The sequence below is a fragment of the Crinia signifera genome, chromosome 4 (assembly GCF_055691185.1).
Source record: "Crinia signifera chromosome 4, ASM5569118v1, whole genome shotgun sequence".
In the NCBI taxonomy this organism is placed as follows: Eukaryota; Metazoa; Chordata; class Amphibia; order Anura; family Myobatrachidae; genus Crinia; species Crinia signifera.
In genome coordinates, this window is record NC_139220.1 from 97765517 (window position 1) to 97785178 (window position 19662).

General features: G+C 40.8%; 1 protein-coding gene across 8 annotated transcripts in view; it reads right to left on the reverse strand.

Annotated features, from left to right (window-relative positions):
* FBXO38 (F-box protein 38) overlaps positions 1–10410 on the reverse strand; it is a 55937-nt gene extending 45527 nt beyond the window's left edge. For 3 of the 8 annotated variants that reach the window (XM_083182042.1, XM_083182041.1, XM_083182035.1), the window contains exons 1-3: positions 10209–10332; positions 7864–8023; positions 398–531 (exon numbers count right to left, since the gene is read on the reverse strand). In XM_083182042.1, the coding sequence (XP_083038168.1) occupies positions 398–531; positions 7864–7991 (262 nt within the window). In that variant the 5' untranslated portion in view covers positions 7992–8023; positions 10209–10332. The other 5 variants (XM_083182040.1, XM_083182037.1, XM_083182036.1 and 2 more) reach the window with 5 other exon arrangements.
* Positions 10411–19662: the final 9252 nt, after the last annotated feature.

The window sequence follows — 19662 nt, forward strand, 5'->3', positions numbered from 1 at the left end:
ATTTTTAAAACATAGCACATGTAATTATGCACACTGAAATTCTAGAAGCCTTTTAGACACGTTTAATGGCAGCCTTGCCTGGATGAAGAGTGCATCAATCAGCTAGGTAGTCATGTGTGTTAGCCAGCCCTCGTCATGTTATAACTTTGCCTGGATTCAAATCACTAGTACAGAAATTAAATCCATTGGAGAAATGTTATTCAGACATGGCAGAAGATGAAAAACGTATACAAATCTCAAAACACAGGAGAATACAAAAACAAAAAACACACAAAAAAGTTATTTCTCTATTAAATGTACCCAAGTATAGAAAAAGTGAGTGATAAACGGGTGCAACCAACAACGTTCAAAGATTATTATTATTTTCTTAGTAATGTAAGTGTTTTGGAGCACTCACCCGTGGGCATATACTCCCACCAACGCCCAGCACAAAGATCAACCATTTTGACGACGCGCAGGTACAAAGTCACTGCTTCCTTTAGCTTCCGGGACAAGCATTCCATGCACATGATGTCCTGCAGCGGCAGGTATCTGCACAAATTACATATACGTTATAGGAAGTTAAAGGCATGTTAAAAAAAAAAAAAATGCAACGCATTCAGAAACTAGAATATAAAGCTTCAATATATATATATATATATATATATATATATATATATATATATATATATATATATATATATATATATATATATATATATATATATATATATATATGAATGAATGTATGTATAAGGAGGCACTCAGTCGTTTCAAAAAGTGAAAAACCTCTAGTGTTTAATAGGTGAGCAACGTTTCGGGGCTGCGCCCCTTTCTCAAGCCTAAACAAGCCTCAACTTGTTTAGGCTTGAGAAAGGGGCGCAGCCCCAAAACGTTGCCCACCTATTAAACACTAGAGGTTTTTCACTTTTTGAAACGACTCAGAGTGCCTCCTTATACATGCTCATATTGGGGGATGGCCGTTTAAAACCAGATCCAAAGAAGGCACCTAAGCAAGGATACTAAAAAGCCACAGGGGAGTGCCGGTGTGTATATATATATATATATATATATATATATATATATATATATATATATATATATATATATATATATATATATATATATAGATATATATATATATATAGATATAGATAGATAGATAGATAGATAGAGATATATATATATATATATATATATATATATATATATTTTGCAAAAGGTATTTGGGGGAGCGCTAACTTGTCAGCCTGGGTTTCCTTAAAACAAGTCCAAAGTAACCAGTACTTTTATGCACAATCAGTTCTCCAGACCAGATTGTCCCAATTATGTAGCAGGCACTAGGTCATTAGTGTGATTGACCGCAGCTTCCAACCGAGATGGGGTCCTGGGATCCAAACAGAACCAATTTGTATCTGGAAAAGGGATGGAAGGAAGCGCTATATAGTGCAGAATTACTTTGATACAAAATGAATTTATTTCAAGAGAATAAAACAGAGCTGGTGATACAATGCTCGTACCATTAATTTCCACTCTGTGGGCTAAAAATACCACATGGTTTTTAGATAATAAACCCGGTCTCCCGGTCACCGTCTATCCACGTAGCTGCCTCCTGGCAGGGTTCGCTTTGTCTCGCTCGTGTGCTCAGCGCTCCACGATACAAGCGGTTCCCCTCTTCTTCTCTGCAGCGGGACTACGACTTGGTGTGATAGTTTGGCGTCAGGTAAGACACACCCAGACGCGTTTCGCCTGTGGCTTCGTCAGTGGGCTGTCCTACCTGACGCTACCTCAGTCTTTTTCTACCCTCACAATCAATTACAGCTGTTACATTAACCCCGCTCACTCAGGACACGGCTTAATCACTCTCTGGTGGCTACGGCATAAAATTAAAATGTCTTTTGACTCTAAAAAGTTTTCACACAAAATCACTTACAACATATAGACAAACAATTCAGACGCGGTGAAAATTTTGTTAATGCTACAGAGATGAATTACCTAGCATTTCAATTTTTTAAGTACCAGATTATATATACTTCGCTCCAGGCAACCCCTTATCGGCTGCATATGACTTTCCAGATTAATGTCATCTCCTTTTTAATATTCATATATTGGGATGGATTAGACAAGGTTGTCAGTATTTTATTAGTGAATTATAATAGCTCATTGGTGATTTCACCGTGTCCTAGGTCAGCGGGACTTTACAATTTATTCATTAGTCATACACACCTGGCAATTTTGGGATTTTGCCCTCAATTTCATAATATCTATCAAAAGATGTCGAAAAATACCAAAAGATACCAAAAAATACACAAAAAAAACCACAAAAAATACACAAAAAATACACAAATATACCATTAAGCCTGATATCTATAATTGTGTCGTTGACTTATACTTATATGCACAATACAAACTAACAATCCACCTGCACCAGGCAGGGGTGGTTATTATCATAGGCATAATTTTGCAGGTCACAGATAGCACATTATGACAAGGACGTGGAACCTGATAATCAGTTCTTATTGCTCCAACTCCCTATCAAAAATCGATTTAATTTACACAGGCATAATGTTTTCTTATTCTGACAGCTCTCTTATGTATTAGCAATGAAAGGGGTTATCTCGCAGTTTTCATTTAATCCATTCGGAATGATGGTATCTAGAGTCAATATCCAATGGGTTTCTCTTCGCAATAGTTGCTTATCAGGATCACCTCCTCTTTTATCAGGTAAGACTAGCTCAATGCCTTTAAACTTGAGACCACTTGCATCCCCTCCATGGCATTGCAGGAAGTGCCGCGGTACACTATGGTTTGTGACTATTTTTGATGTTCCTCGTGTGTTCTAATATTCTTATTTTAAGAACCCGTTTTGTCTTACCGATATATATTTGTCCGCATGGACAGGTGAGAGCATATATAACTCCTTTACAGTTACAATTAATGAAATTTTTTATTAGATGTTTTTTACCATTCTTATCCTCAATGTGCTTGGCAGCCCTCTCCCCCAATGGGCAAACTTTACATCCCCCACAGGGGTAAAAACCAATAAGACCACCCAAAGGGCGTGCCACATTTGTTTTAATCGGCTCCAGGCAACTCCTGGATATTACAGATTTAATATTTTTAGCCCTTCTAAAAATTAGATCGGGTTTTTCGGGTAATTCATTTTTCAATATGGGATCCAGCAAGAGGACATGCCAATTTTTCTTAATTATATTTCTAATATGCTTTTCTGCATTATTGTAACCAGTAATAAAGGGACACATCATTTTTTTTATCATTTTTCTTTGTTTTATAAACCAATAGATCAGTTCTTTGGGTCTGTTGGGCCCTGTCTTTTGATGATTCTATCAAAGAGAGTGGGTATCCTCTCTCAAGGAATCTATCTTTATAAACACCGGCTTGTTCTTCAAATTTCTGGAGCTCACTACAGTTTCTCCGAAGTCGGGAAAACTGAGAGAATGGTATATTATTTTTCCATGCAGGCAGGTGACAGCTACTGTATTCCAAGTAGCTATTTGAATCGACCGCTTTAAAATGTGTGCATGTTTCAATCTTATTGTTATTGCTACTTATGCTCAGATCTAAAAACTCTAGTTTACACTCATTGGTCACATATGTAAATTTTAAATTATAGGTATTCACATTTATTTTCGCAACAAACTCCTCAAACTCAGGTATGGTGCCATCCCAGATGACTATCACGTCATCTATATAGCGACGAAAGATGATTATACGTGGGTCGGCATGTGTTGACAGCATTTCCGATTCCCACTGTCCCATGTACAGGTTTGCAAGACTTGGCGCGCAGATGCTACCCATCGCCGTCCCGCAAACCTGTACATACCATTCCTCCAGGAACATAAAATAATTGCATCTCAAAACAAAGTTCAAACATTTACAAATAAATTCTGTTTTTGTTTGTTCAACCGTCTCATCCGCCTCCAACACCCTTCTAATTGCTTCAATTCCATTCATATGGGGTATCGCGGTATATAACGATTGTACATCAATCGAACACCATTCGATATAAATGGTGTTCGATTGATGTACAATCGTTATATACCGCGATACCCCATATGAATGGAATTGAAGCAATTAGAAGGGTGTTGGAGGCGGATGAGACGGTTGAACAAACAAAAACAGAATTTATTTGTAAATGTTTGAACTTTGTTTTGAGATGCAATTATTTTATGTTCCTGGAGGAATGGTATGTACAGGTTTGCGGGACGGCGATGGGTAGCATCTGCGCGCCAAGTCTCGCAAACCTGTACATGGGACAGTGGGAATCGGAAATGCTGTCGACACATGCCGACCCACGTATAATCATCTTTCGTCGCTATATAGATGACGTGATAGTCATCTGGGATGGCACCATACCTGAGTTTGAGGAGTTTGTTGCGAAAATAAATGTGAATACCTATAATTTAAAATTTACATATGTGGCCAATGAGTGTAAACTAGAGTTTTTAGATCTGAGCATAAGTAGCAATAACAATAAGATTGAAACATGCACACATTTTAAAGCGGTCGATTCAAATAGCTACTTGGAATACAGTAGCTGTCACCTGCCTGCATGGAAAAATAATATACCATTCTCTCAGTTTTCCCGACTTCGGAGAAACTGTAGTGAGCTCCAGAAATTTGAAGAACAAGCCGGTGTTTATAAAGATAGATTCCTTGAGAGAGGATACCCACTCTCTTTGATAGAATCATCAAGAGACAGGGCCCAACAGACCCAAAGAACTGATCTATTGGTTTATAAAACAAAGAAAAATGATAAAAAAATGATGTGTCCCTTTATTACTGGTTACAATAATGCAGAAAAGCATATTAGAAATATAATTAAGAAAAATTGGCATGTCCTCTTGCTGGATCCCATATTGAAAAATGAATTACCCGAAAAACCCGATCTAATTTTTAGAAGGGCTAAAAATATTAAATCTGTAATATCCAGGAGTTGCCTGGAGCCGATTAAAACAAATGTGGCACGCCCTTTGGGTGGTCTTATTGGTTTTTACCCCTGTGGGGGATGTAAAGTTTGCCCATTGGGGGAGAGGGCTGCCAAGCACATTGAGGATAAGAATGGTAAAAAACATCTAATAAAAAATTTCATTAATTGTAACTGTAAAGGAGTTATATATGCTCTCACCTGTCCATGCGGACAAATATATATCGGTAAGACAAAACGGGTTCTTAAAATAAGAATATTAGAACACACGAGGAACATCAAAAATAGAGTCACAAACCATAGTGTACCGCGGCACTTCCTGCAATGCCATGGAGGGGATGCAAGTGGTCTCAAGTTTAAAGGCATTGAGCTAGTCTTACCTGATAAAAGAGGAGGTGATCCTGATAAGCAACTATTGCGAAGAGAAACCCATTGGATATTGACTCTAGATACCATCATTCCGAATGGATTAAATGAAAACTGCGAGATAACCCCTTTCATTGCTAATACATAAGAGAGCTGTCAGAATAAGAAAACATTATGCCTGTGTAAATTAAATCGATTTTTGATAGGGAGTTGGAGCAATAAGAACTGATTATCAGGTTCCACGTCCTTGTCATAATGTGCTATCTGTGACCTGCAAAATTATGCCTATGATAATAACCACCCCTGCCTGGTGCAGGTGGATTGTTAGTTTGTATTGTGCATATAAGTATAAGTCAACGACACAATTATAGATATCAGGCTTAATGGTATATTTCTGTATTTTTTGTGTATTTTTTGTGGTTTTTTTTGTGTATTTTTTGGTATCTTTTGGTATTTTTCGACATCTTTTGATAGATATTATGAAATTGAGGGCAAAATCCCAAAATTGCCAGGTGTGTATGACTAATGAATAAATTGTAAAGTCCCGCTGACCTAGGACACGGTGAAATCACCAATGAGCTATTATAATTCACTAATAAAATACTGACAACCTTGTCTAATCCATCCCAATATATGAATATTAAAAAGGAGATGACATGGTACTTATGTAATATCTGGGCTCCCATTTTTCTTATGAGACCGTGTCCCCTCGCGGGGCTCGCTGCGCTCGCCACGCTTCGGGCACGGTGGCTCGCTGCGCTCGCCACACTATATAAAATCAACTCCATGCGTATTTGGATAGTAGGGGTATGAAAAAATGGGGTGCATTTAACATGGGAGCCCAGATAATACATAAGTACCGATGACATTAATCTGGAAAGTCATATGCAGCCGATAAGGGGTTGCCTGGAGCGAAGTATATATAATCTGGTACTTAAAAAATTGAAATGCTAGGTAATTCATCTCTGTAGCATTAACAAAATTTTCACCGCGTCTGAATTGTTTGTCTATATGTTGTAAGTGATTTTGTGTGAAAACTTTTTAGAGTCAAAAGACATTTTAATTTTATGCCGTAGCCACCAGAGAGTGATTAAGCCGTGTCCTGAGTGAGCGGGGTTAATGTAACAGCTGTAATTGATTGTGAGGGTAGAAAAAGACTGAGGTAGCGTCAGGTAGGACAGCCCACTGACGAAGCCACAGGCGAAACGCGTCTGGGTGTGTCTTACCTGACGCCAAACTATCACACCAAGTCGTAGTCCCGCTGCAGAGAAGAAGAGGGGAACCGCTTGTATCGTGGAGCGCTGAGCACGCGAGCGAGACAAAGCGAACCCTGCCAGGAGGCAGCTACGTGGATAGACGGTGACCGGGAGACCGGGTTTATTATCTAAAAACCATGTGGTATTTTTAGCCCACAGAGTGGAAATTAATGGTACGAGCATTGTATCACCAGCTCTGTTTTATTCTCTTGAAATAAATTCATTTTGTATCAAAGTAATTCTGCACTATATAGCGCTTCCTTCCATCCCTTTTCCAGATATATATATATATATATATATATATATATAGATATAGATATATATATATAGAAATAAATGTTCAACATGCATTACTTCAACAGGTACTGGACAAGAGGCCTACATGACAATGGACGACATTCTTTTTTTTATTTTTTCGTGTTTTACCAACATTTGATTGAGTCACTATCCACGTGGACTACGACTGGGATTAGCCATGTGAGGCAAGCAAGAAAACATTGGAGCAACACACAATAACGGAAGCATGGTGAGCCTGCAAGGGTAGATGTTTCTAGTAAAGGAGGTTACTTATTAATCAAACATACAAGATTTGACAAAAAAAAATAAAAAATTGTATTGAGCCATCGTCATGCTGACCTTTTGACACTGTCAACCTGTGTGCATCACATTGGAGCCTTCGAATCAAACTGGCTGCAGGAGAGATCTGTCAGATTGCAACCAAACCAAGTAGGGTTGGCTGGGATTGCAGGCAATATATCATATGCAAAAGGACCGCATGCGATCCTGCCGCCCGGGAAGGTCCATGGGGGGGAGGGGGGTCGCGTGTGACGTCTCCAAGGGGAGAAGTCATACAAGTCTATGGCCAGCTTTTAGGCTTTGTTGCTTCCAGCAAATAAAGTCCAAGAATAACAGAAAACTTTAGAACATTTAATTGATTAAGTCATATTATTCCCTGATTTTATTTCTATTAATATTTAGGGAACACATTTATCCAATAACTGTGATAGTGAGCGGATAGGAGTGCTTAAAAACAAATGGAGAACACCCCCCCCCCCTTTTTTTTTTATTAGCTTGAAAAAAAAAAAAACACTTATTTTCTCTTCATTTTTGGCAGATAAAATGGGCGCTTACTCCAGATTTGGTTTGGCCTGTCGTTAGCTGATTAAACCAATCCCTTATGAGTGCCAGCACTGGGGTTCAGTGCTATCGGGGCTTATAAAATAGCCCCTGACAAATCCATTAGTAGCAAAACATTACTAAATTAAAAAGTGTCTTGTCCAATTATTAAAACGAAATACCAATAAGCATACTCACTTAAATATATGACAAAGTACTTCATGAGACAGCTGATTCATATAATCCTTAGGATCGCTGGATTTACTGTTTTCTACACCATCAACACTCGATCTACACGGTTTCACAGATTTCCGTCGGGGCCCCATATTGAAACTCTAAATCGGTAATCTTCTTAGAACTGAAAGTGTGAAAAAAAAAAAAACAGTACAGCCAAATTGAATGCCAGATTAACAACATTTACTTACAAAACACCAGCATATCCTGTTGCACTTCATAAATGGGAACAAACCAGGACTAAAACCAGAATCGGTAATAACAGACAGACAAAGAGATAAGATGGGCCTGCTCTGAAGTTTATGGTCTGCACCAGTTCCCCTAGTGCAGGACAGGCCAACCTGTGGCTCTCCAGATGTTGTGAAACTACAAATCCCTAGCCACAGTTTTAACACTCCCTTATAGCAAAACTGTGGCAAGGCATGATGGGATTTGTCGTTTGACAACATCTGGAGAGCCACAGGTTGGCCAGGCCTGCCCTAGTGAATACTGTATTGTATTGTATTAACAGGCTTTAGGTATTATGGGCCGGATTCACGTTTTTAAGAAAAGCCCAAAAATTTTAATAAGTTTGTCTGAAACAAGCAATATTGCACTGCAAGGGGTGGCAAATCCATTTAATTTTTTTCTGTGCAGTGTAAATATTAGCTGCTTTTGCATGTAGCCAACACTAGACAGCTTCCTTTTTTTTTTTTTAACACTACAATGCAGCCAACCCAAATCTAAATCTCTCTATACTTGTTACCTCAGCACCACCTGTAGCATACTTTTCAACATGACCTTGCGGTGAAACACCTTTTTTATTAAGTTAGCCCATTTTACATTAATCATAAATTAAGAGGAAAGTCCAAGAGCAGAGTAGTTTATCCCTCCTGGCATGGGTCATGTTGGGAGGTATGCTGTAGTGCAGCATTGAAGTTGCGTGCGTACTTACAAACAGGAATCAAGCCTACTGTTGTTAAAATAAAAATGATTGGTGCTTGTCTAGTTTCACGGCGGCAGCATGGTCGCCCCGGCTACTTCCGGGTTCGGTGCTCGCAAAACTTTCTAAAATAAACTCCATGGCAATGTGGATAGTTCATACTAGGGTGACCAACTCACCCCTTTAATCCGGGACACGTATTAATTACACAGGTGATGAGTTGGTCACCCTAGTTCAGTGGTAGCCAACCCTAGCCCTCGAGAGCTACCAACAGTTCACATTTTCCACAAAACCTAGCTGCTGCACAGCTGCACTCAATCACTGACACATTTTAAAAGATACACAGATGGAGCTAATTAGCTCACTTGTGATTCAGTGATGAGACCTGCAAAACATGCACTGTTGGTAACTCTCGAGGACTAGGGTTGGCTACCCCAGCCCTAGTTCATACCCCCACTATCCACGTTGGCATGGAGTTGATTTTAGATAGTGTGTCAAGCCACCGAGCACGTAGCGTGGGCAGCGATCCCCGCAAGGGGACTCAGATGCACGGCCATGCTGCCGCCATGAAACTAAACAAGTACCAAATGATTAAATGTAGACATGAGTTTCTCCAACTGTGTCAGCAGTAGGGTTACCACCTAGTCCCTTTAATTCCGGACACATATTAATTACACAGGTTCTGTGGCTGGCTGACTTCAAGACTCCACTTCACCTGATTTTAAACTGCCACAGAACCTGTGTAATTAACATGTGTCCGGAATTAAAGGGACTAGGTGGTAACCCTAGTCAGCAGGTGCTGGCAGACACCACTGGAGATCATCATACTGTTATTTAGAACTGTTATTTAGAACACACACACATAATTAGTTTAGGCAAGGTGGCACTCAATAGAAATTTTGAACAATGGTGTGGTGCAGGGTCCAGACATAAGTTACAGCAGCACACAATCCTAAGCAGGAAAGAAAAACCGGCACTCACGATTTTGGTGAAAATAAAGATGATGTATTTCAACAGATCATAGTAGTTACCAGTCTGTCAGCAGTCAGACTGGTAACTCTTTCCTGCTTAGGATTGACTGCTGCTATATATATATACACACACACATACACACATTTACATGCATACACACTGACATGGTTATGGTTTATGCTCTGCATAAAAGAAAAAAAAATGAACACTGCTTTAGTATAAGGCGTGCAGCATATGACATGCAGCCCAAGATGTAGGGAGCTAAAGAAGACCCGGTGATGCACATAGGAGTGGGTGCTTCCTGGAGCAGGATGAAGGCAGATGCCTCTATCACCTATATGTCAGTGAGGACAGCGCTGGACACTTTATTCCAATAGCTGGGAGACGCATTTTCTCACGGTCTACCTGCCATTACCTCCGCGCTACCTGTACGGTACGAGCTGGCCCCGGGCCGGTCAGCAGCTGTAGCACCGGACGTACCGGAAGCGAAGCGCAGGGCATCCCAGGCAAACACTTCCTGACTAACGGCGTACAGCCAATCCGCGGCCTCCGAGGGGACAGCCAATAGCAGAGAAGCTAATTCAGGTCAAACTCACTGGGAGGAGAGCTGTGGTTGGATGGCAAGGAGAGCGGTTGGGGCGGGCGGTGTTGGTTGGGCTAAGCTGCACCTCCGTTGGTACTACAGCAGCAGCAGTCTGTCAGTGACAGTGTCAGGTGTGCGCTGCCGGGAGGAGGAGTAGGACGTGTGTTGTAGGTGTGCGGGTGTTCCACAGGGGCCTGTGCTTTTCGCTTTTGAATTACTTTGCTGTAGGTGGGAGAATATTTACATGGGTTTTCTATAACTAATGGTTATTTGTTTCTACAGCACAGGGAGTGAGGGAGGGGTATGGGTGAAAACCGGACCAGGAGAAGACCGCCGGACCAGACATCAAACTCTGCATTTTAGAGCTTGTAGCCTCCGGTCCGGGGGGTGTCCTGACGGGGGGCTGCCTGTGACACCGGTCACCAAGTAGAGGAGGAGGGGGTAGAATAAAGCCTCCCTGTATGGTCCGGGCATGTAGCAAAAACCGGACGGTCCGGACCACACGGGTAGGCTGTAATCTCCCCTCCACCATGTTCCTGGTGATAGCTATAACAGGGACCCCCGGACAAGACACCCCCCGGACAGGACACCCCCGGACCGGACCCTACAAGCTCCGAACTGCAGATTTTGATGTCCTGTCCGGCGGTCCGGAGTTTAGTCCGGGTCCGGTTTTTACATAGTCCCGTGAGGGAGAATGTTATGTGCACTGCTCGCCCCTATCTATATAAGTGCTGAGTATACCCTTGGACTGTACCTTTTTGGCCTGTACAGTGCCGGTCTAAAAGGGCTTTGTACTGGGTTTCTGGGTCTCCAACTGTCCATAAAAATTACTTGCAGCACTTGCGATCTCCGGATCTGATGCGCAGGGGACACTGCATCAGAATCGGAGGCTAGACACATACATTTTGGGCACTTTAAACCCAATTTCTCATCCCGATCGGTCAGACGCAGGTGTAAAGGGCCCAAATCGTATAGGTGTATGGGCATTTTTTAAAAAGCTAGCATCAGGAGTATAGAAGGCAATGTATGAACTGTCTGACACCTGCAGCTAGTGATTTTGACAGCTGCAGGTGGTGTTGCTCTATCCTCCACAGCAGAGACACAATGTTGGATGGGTGATGTCCTGTACAGTCCAGAACCTACCTCCAGCCTATTGAACTTGCAGTCCCAAAACTAATGCAACATGGTAGTGTGGTATATTTTGCTGTGATAAAATATGTAAAAGCAGGAGGCAATTTAAAGAGAAAGCAGCCCACTGCCTATTTATTTCATTTTTTTAGACAGCTCTGAACATTCGTCATCTACAGTAAGTCAGTGGTCCTCAAGGCACACCAGCAGTCCAGGTATTAGGTCTATCCAGGCTTAGGCACAGGTGACTTAATTTGTACCTGAGTCAGCTTGATCATAACACCTGGACTGTTGGTGTGCCTTGAAGACCACTTATCTAAATAACTTTGGTTACTAATGATGGCTGCTTTTTTTAATGATGCCTGGGCCAGTGAAGCTGCATTTGAAGTTATAGCTTAACTGGATTCGGCACACCTCTAAAACAAAGCCAAAACACCCCCATTTTCAAGAACCGACCCATCCACGCCCCCAAATGGCCACAGCATGTCAACAATGCTGCTGCTGCTGCTTAGGGGGGGGGGTACATGAACGGATCTTATACCATTAAAGATGTACCTAAAGTATGCATATATCTATAAATTAGTCCCTATATTTGTTCTGAACTTTTCTGTTCTTGATGTTATACATTTTTTTTCTCCCCACTGAAGGACAGCAGACTATAACAAATACATCTTCCTTGTTTCCTTGCCTTTTAAAAATAGACATTTACAGTACTTCTAAAAACTCTGTCTTGACCTGGGATGCCAAATCACGGTGCACAGACCCCTTTGTGGCCACGCCCCTTGCCATCATGCTGCGGTGCAGGCCCATTGCCTGTGTCATCTCTGACTGTGGCAGGTGGCATGATGTCCCTTGTGTCCCCCGTGTCCTTGCGTGGCGTCCCTGGCCAGGTCCATGCTGCATGGGTGTTACCATGACACCTGTGGTCAGCTGGCAGTATGGGCCAATCACGCTGTCTGCTGCCCTGAACCTTGACCTGATTACCTGTGTCAGAATCCAGGTAATTCCAGCTACTTCCTGGTCCTGATTGCTGCTGTGGCTTGCAGCCAATTTGAAACAGGCAAGGGGGATATAAGCCTGGGTTCTAGCCCAGCCTCCTTGCCTTGAACAAATGTTCATTCTGCCTCCTGTGTGGTTGCCCCAGAGATGGAGAGTTCCATGGCTTCAGGCTGTCCAGTGCTCCCAGCAATTCCACCTTCAGTGCCCTGCTGCTGTTACTTGGTTCATCTACCAGTTTTCCTGCTTAGTACATCCCTGCGGTTGAGAGTTCCCAGCTATCCCCAGCATGTCCTTTACTATCACCCAGGCTAGAACTATAAATTGACTCCCAGGCCAACCTGTTACCTTGCTAGCTCTCAGGCTAGAACTATATTGGCTCCCAGGCTAACCTGTTACTTTACCTCAGAGACTGTTACCATCTTAAGTCCTGACCGTCGACAATGTCATTTGCATCTGAGTTGTCCACTCATTGCTACAACCCTAAGAGACTATTACCATCTCCAGTCCTGACTGTCGACAGTTCCGTCTGACTCGACGGCTCACTACTACAATCTTCAGTGATCGTTATCATCTTTATCCTGACTGTCGACACCCAACGTCGATTACTAACTATTGTGTACACCAGAGACTTTTACCATTCCTGTCCTGGATGCCGACATCTCCAAGCCGCTGACACTACTACAAGCTCCAAGTATCTCTGTCTCCAAGGCCATGGACACTGCTACCGGCTCCCAGGCCGTCGACACTACTACCAACTCCCAGGTCGTCTCCAAGTATCTTTGGCTTCCTGGCCTTCTACACTTCTACCGACTTCCAAGTCGTCTCCAAGTACTAACAGCTTCAAGGTCGCCAATCATCATTCCCAGCTACTTGAGTATCCATACTTACCTTCAGCTTCCAGGCTGCCAGCTCAGGCCATTTCAAGACTCCAGTACATCCACTCCTGTTCCCTCTGTACCAGCCAACTTGTGCCAGGGCAGGGGACCGCGACCTGCTCATCGGGCGCAGCTAAGCCCAAAGCCCCTTGGGGGGTTCCCTGATGAAAACCACTGGCGAGTTAGACTCCACGCCCCTGTTCCTGGTCTCTGCCAACACTCTGGTCCAGCTGTTCCATGGTCTCCCAGTGCATGACCTCATCATGCATCAAACCTCCATCATTCTGGTTCCCAGTGCCCTCCACTGGTCCACCACAGTCATAGCTGGGAACACAGCAATCCCAGGTGCTGACAGCTCCTTCTTAATGTAAACTGGGGGGGGAGTGGGACATGGCTACCGTTTTGGTGGGTATTCAAGGTCATCCACTATTTCTGCCGGGGGACACCATTGAAGGTGGATTCCAACAAAACAGATATGATTTTAAAACAAGCCATATCTGTTTTGTCGGAGACAGCCACAGATTGTGGAATTCACAGCTGTTTTCGTTAAAAGTGGGGAGAGGTTTTTCCAGCAAATCCCTGTAATTAAGCTATCTTGCAAGTAAAGCATTATCATAAATTTTTTTACAAGTCTGTGTTGGCGTGCAAGTATTTCAGCATTTTCCGTTATATTTAAGGGTTATAAAGTAATTCTATATAACTAGGCGTTATCAGATCCACTTTCCGACACTCAACAGCTGGAACATTGGATTCCGGCTGTCGAGCTGGGTGAAATCGGCCCAGGATTCCGGTTGTTGGGACATTCTGACTGAACAATATGAATGGGATTTTTGTGAGCGTAAGGGGACCCAAGAAGAGCCCCTCAAGTTCACAGATCCTGGCGCTGTTTTAGATAAGCAAAAGGGCTTAACCAAAAAAGATGATATAATCAAAACCGTATATAAGGATGGCTGCTGCAAGGTGTAAGTGAGAGTGCTAAATCTCACTAAGGGTTAATAGGACAAGAAATTGATTACACCTGCGCTGCTGAGCCTATGAGCTTTTTGCTGAACAAAAGGACAACCGGAGACACTCAATAGTAATGTAACAAATTTTATATAAAAAGAATATAAATAAAGATATATAAATTCATACAGATATATTTAAAAACAGATACAATAAAGCATGCTCAATAGAGAAATGTATAGCAGAAAACACTCTCCACTTGGATCATAAAATAAATGCCTGATAGCAGAATTAAAGCCAGTCTTGTTAATTTAGCAGAGTTCAGCTGATAAATAGCAAGGGGAGAAGGGGGGAAGGTTGCGGGGGACACAAGCCAGTAACGATGGAAGCAGGCAGATAGAATATGCACAGATGACAATAGCGCAGTACCCTTTTTAGCGCGTGTAACGCAGATGGATGGTATTCGGGGAACGCACTAATGTCCAGGACCATATGCTCACCCTCCTTAGAATGGATAGCTGGAGGGGCCGGGGAGCACGATGTTGTAGGTTGTTCGACCCGGTGTCCGTGATGTTACTGTGTCTGCAGCTCTGACGGGGAACCCGATGGTGGCAGGGGCTCTACCCGGAGCGATGGCTTGGTGACGTCCGCCGGAGGGGAGAGACGGAGGCTCCAATCTGCTGCCGGCTGAGATGGAGAGCCGTGGGCAGTAGTGGTTGATGGGAAATGTAGTCGGCTGGCTTGTAGTTTGAGCTCAAGTGAGCAGCGTGAGTCGGCTCCAAGATAGCGTGTGGCTGTGATCACAAACAGTGGGAGGTTTCTGCTGTAAAGCGGAAGTAGGCGTCAACGCGTTTCGTACCCTTGGAAATGGGAACTTTCTCAAGACAAAATCCATACATCCACTGCTATGGTATTTATTGTGTCCATGTAATTGGTACCAATTAGCAAAATATAACAATAAAACAATTATGAGTGTCCGGTGTCAAAATAATATAACATCAATTCAAATACATTCAATATAGGCAATCCCAGATACAATAATATATAGAAATAGATAGATTTATTCAGTTCATTTATAGGAAACAGAGAGATTGTTAACAATTATGATCCAATTAAGTAATCAGGAGTCCTTGGTTCAGAGGATAAGTTGAAGCATTGTAAACCACAGATTTCATTTAGAAGGAAAGAGAGGATAGAGGAAGGAACGGAAGTATTCAAATTTAATTTTATGGCAAAAAGGCAGATTAGTATATATATACATAAATATGAAATTAATATAGATATTAATAGATGAAGAATATATGTACAAATAATAAAAAATAATAGTGATAATAAAAATAATAATAAATATAACTAAAAAATAATAAAATAAATAAATCAAAGTAAATAAAATAATAAAAATATAAATATAAAAGTGAAAATAAAAATAATAATAATAATAATATACCAATACCTCATTTTTATTCTAATTTCTAGAGGTAACATTAATTTGCATGGGGCTATCAGTAGTATACCAGTGTTCCGATTCGAATAATAATGGCTAGAGTTCAGTTCAAACTGACGATAGATCCTTATCAATAACATTTGAAATTATATATATATATATATATATATATCACAAAATATATATATTGAAATACTAGAGTTTTCATGTACAAAGTCCGTACATATTTCTACATATATATTTTAATTGTCCAAGGCATATATACTCAGATTTATTTATAGATTTATATAGACGGGTGGGTTCAAGAGACATGAGAGAATTTTTAGCTATAAAAGGAAGCATTAATTCTGAATAGAAACTTTTAAGTTCATATAAAAATATAAAGTTATTTAATTATTATTTTTCTGTTATTTTTCTGTTATTTTTCAACAAGGTATACTGGTGTGGAGTGTGGGAAGCAGAGTCTGCAAACCCGGGGCATCATAGTAAAACTAAGTGTCCCGGGTAGACTCCGATCTCCACAGCCCACCCAGTGACCCAACTGGTTTGAAATTGTTAGGAGCTAAAAATCACTATAAAAAACTATAAGGTATAAATAAATAGAATGTAGGGGAGAGAAAACAGATTTATAAGGAAAAAAGGATTAGTCAATACATGTAAGATCTAAAGCTTCATTTAGGCCCAATGGGTTTAAGGTTTCAAGTTTGAAAATCCATGAGGATTCTGCTATACATAGCTTTCTAAAGCGGTCACCACCTCTTTTAGTATTTGTAATGTGTTCGACCCCCATAACCTTAAGTTCACTGGGATCAGCATTATGATGGTGTAAAAAGTGGCGAGGAATGCTATGATTTGCAATTCTTCTCAGTATATTGGTGCGATGTTCCCTAAATCTAGTTTTCAAGCTCCGGGTGGTCCTGCCGACATATTGAAGTCGGCATGAACATTCAAGGACATATACACAGTATTCTGTGTCACAATTTATAAACGATTTAATATCAAATGTTTTTTTATTTGTAAATGAAGTTATTATATTTGCTTTGTTACACATGTGTTTGCATGTGAGGCAGATGTTTTTATTACAGCGATAATTGCCTATAGGTTTTTCAGGGAGCCAAGATTGTTGGGAGGTGGAAAGGGACGGCAGAAGACTTGGGCAGATAATATCTTTGATGTTCTTACTTTTTTTGAAGATCACTCTTGGTTTGCTACAAGCTGTTGGAAGGATTTTGTCAAATTTAAGAATCTCAGAATTTTTCAAAATAGTTTTTTTGATGGCCATTGACTTATCATTAAATTTAGAAATAAACAGAGGGGGATTAGAATTGGAGTTCAAAACCAAGTTATTTTTGTCTTTAGATTTCAGTAAGCTGTTTCTATTAGTTGTTTCTGCCAATTGGGCAGCTTCTTGTAAGAGGGGTTCAGGATAACCTCTCCTTCTAAAGTGACCAAGCATGGATTCGGATTGTACCTTGAAGTCGCTGTCCTGTGTGCAGTTCCTTCTAATCCTTAGTAATTGATTTTTTGGGATATTCGAGACCCATGGTCTGTGATGGCCACTCTCAAAATGTAAGTAATTATTAGTACCGACAGGTTTAACATAATTATTAGAAATAAGTTTTTGATTGTGTACTGAGAAGGCAATATCCAGGAAGGTTACAGAGGTGAAACTGAAATGGTGAGTGAAAGTGAGATTAAATTTATTTAAATTAAGAAAATTAACAAAATCAAGTGCCGAATCGTGTCCCCCTTTCCAAATAATAAAAATGAGGTATTGGTATATTATTATTATTATTTTTATTTTCACTTTTATATTTATATTTTTATTATTTTATTTACTTTGATTTATTTATTTTATTATTTTTTAGTTATATTTATTATTATTTTTATTATCACTATTATTTTTTATTATTTGTACATATATTCTTCATCTATTAATATCTATATTAATTTCATATTTATGTATATATATACTAATCTGCCTTTTTGCCATAAAATTAAATTTGAATACTTCCGTTCCTTCCTCTATCCTCTCTTTCCTTCTAAATGAAATCTGTGGTTTACAATGCTTCAACTTATCCTCTGAACCAAGGACTCCTGATTACTTAATTGGATCATAATTGTTAACAATCTCTCTGTTTCCTATAAATGAACTGAATAAATCTATCTATTTCTATATATTATTGTATCTGGGATTGCCTATATTGAATGTATTTGAATTGATGTTATATTATTTTGACACCGGACACTCATAATTGTTTTATTGTTATATTTTGCTAATTGGTACCAATTACATGGACACAATAAATACCATAGCAGTGGATGTATGGATTTTGTCTTGAGAAAGTTCCCATTTCCAAGGGTACGAAACGCGTTGACGCCTACTTCCGCTTTACAGCAGAAACCTCCCACTGTTTGTGATCACAGCCACACGCTATCTTGGAGCCGACTCACGCTGCTCACTTGAGCTCAAACTACAAGCCAGCCGACTACATTTCCCATCAACCACTACTGCCCACGGCTCTCCATCTCAGCCGGCAGCAGATTGGAGCCTCCGTCTCTCCCCTCCGGCGGACGTCACCAAGCCATCGCTCCGGGTAGAGCCCCTGCCACCATCGGGTTCCCCGTCAGAGCTGCAGACACAGTAACATCACGGACACCGGGTCGAGCAACCTACAACATCGTGCTCCCCGGCCCCTCCAGCTATCCATTCTAAGGAGGGTGAGCATATGGTCCTGGACATTAGTGCGTTCCCCGAATACCATCCATCTGCGTTACACGCGCTAAAAAGGGTACTGCGCTATTGTCATCTGTGCATATTCTATCTGCCTGCTTCCATCGTTACTGGCTTGTGTCCCCCGCAACCTTCCCCCCTTCTCCCCTTGCTATTTATCAGCTGAACTCTGCTAAATTAACAAGACTGGCTTTAATTCTGCTATCAGGCATTTATTTTATGATCCAAGTGGAGAGTGTTTTCTGCTATACATTTCTCTATTGAGCATGCTTTATTGTATCTGTTTTTAAATATATCTGTATGAATTTATATATCTTTATTTATATTCTTTTTATATAAAATTTGTTACATTACTATTGAGTGTCTCCGGTTGTCCTTTTGTTCAGCAAAAAGCTCATAGGCTCAGCAGCGCAGGTGTAATCAATTTCTTGAACAATATGAATGCCATACCGAATACCCCCCTAAAGCTGTTTCACATGCTTACCAGAACTGGACACCATGAGGACAATTCAGTTATTTAGTAGATGCCCAAATGCATTTTTAAGGTTTTATAAATAATAATGTCCATATTATTAAAATGGTGACTTGTTTTTATTTAAAGTTTTACAGAAAAAAAAAAAAAAAAACATTTTAAAAATCACAAATGAAAGCCAACCATTTTCTTGCACTGGAGTCAAAATATCGGTAACATTTTGTAATATTTTGAAATCTTTCTCGATGTTGGGTTCTAGGGTATCTAAAAATAAAGATGTTAAGCAATAGAAGTTTGCTTAACACTAGTCTAAAGTGGCAGCAAGATAATTATCAGAGCAACCCGGTGCAGATTTCTTAAGCCTGGTGAAGTGAAAAAGTGGCTGGTGATAACTCGCCAGCCAGTCAGCCCCTAACTGATTTTTCAACAACAGACTGTAACTTGTCAGGGGCTGATTGGCTGGTGCTTTATCAGGCTTAATAAATCTGATAAAGTTGGTAGTAATTTTACACAGCGTCCCATTGAGGGGGTGTGACATGCTCCACCCGCATGACATGCTCCACCCAAAGGGCGTGTCTAGTTCCATATATGTAGAGATTGTGAAAAGAGATTGTAAACGTGGCACCTAGAACAGTGGTAGCCAACCCTAGCCCTCGAGAGCTACCAACAGTTCACATTTTCCAGACAAC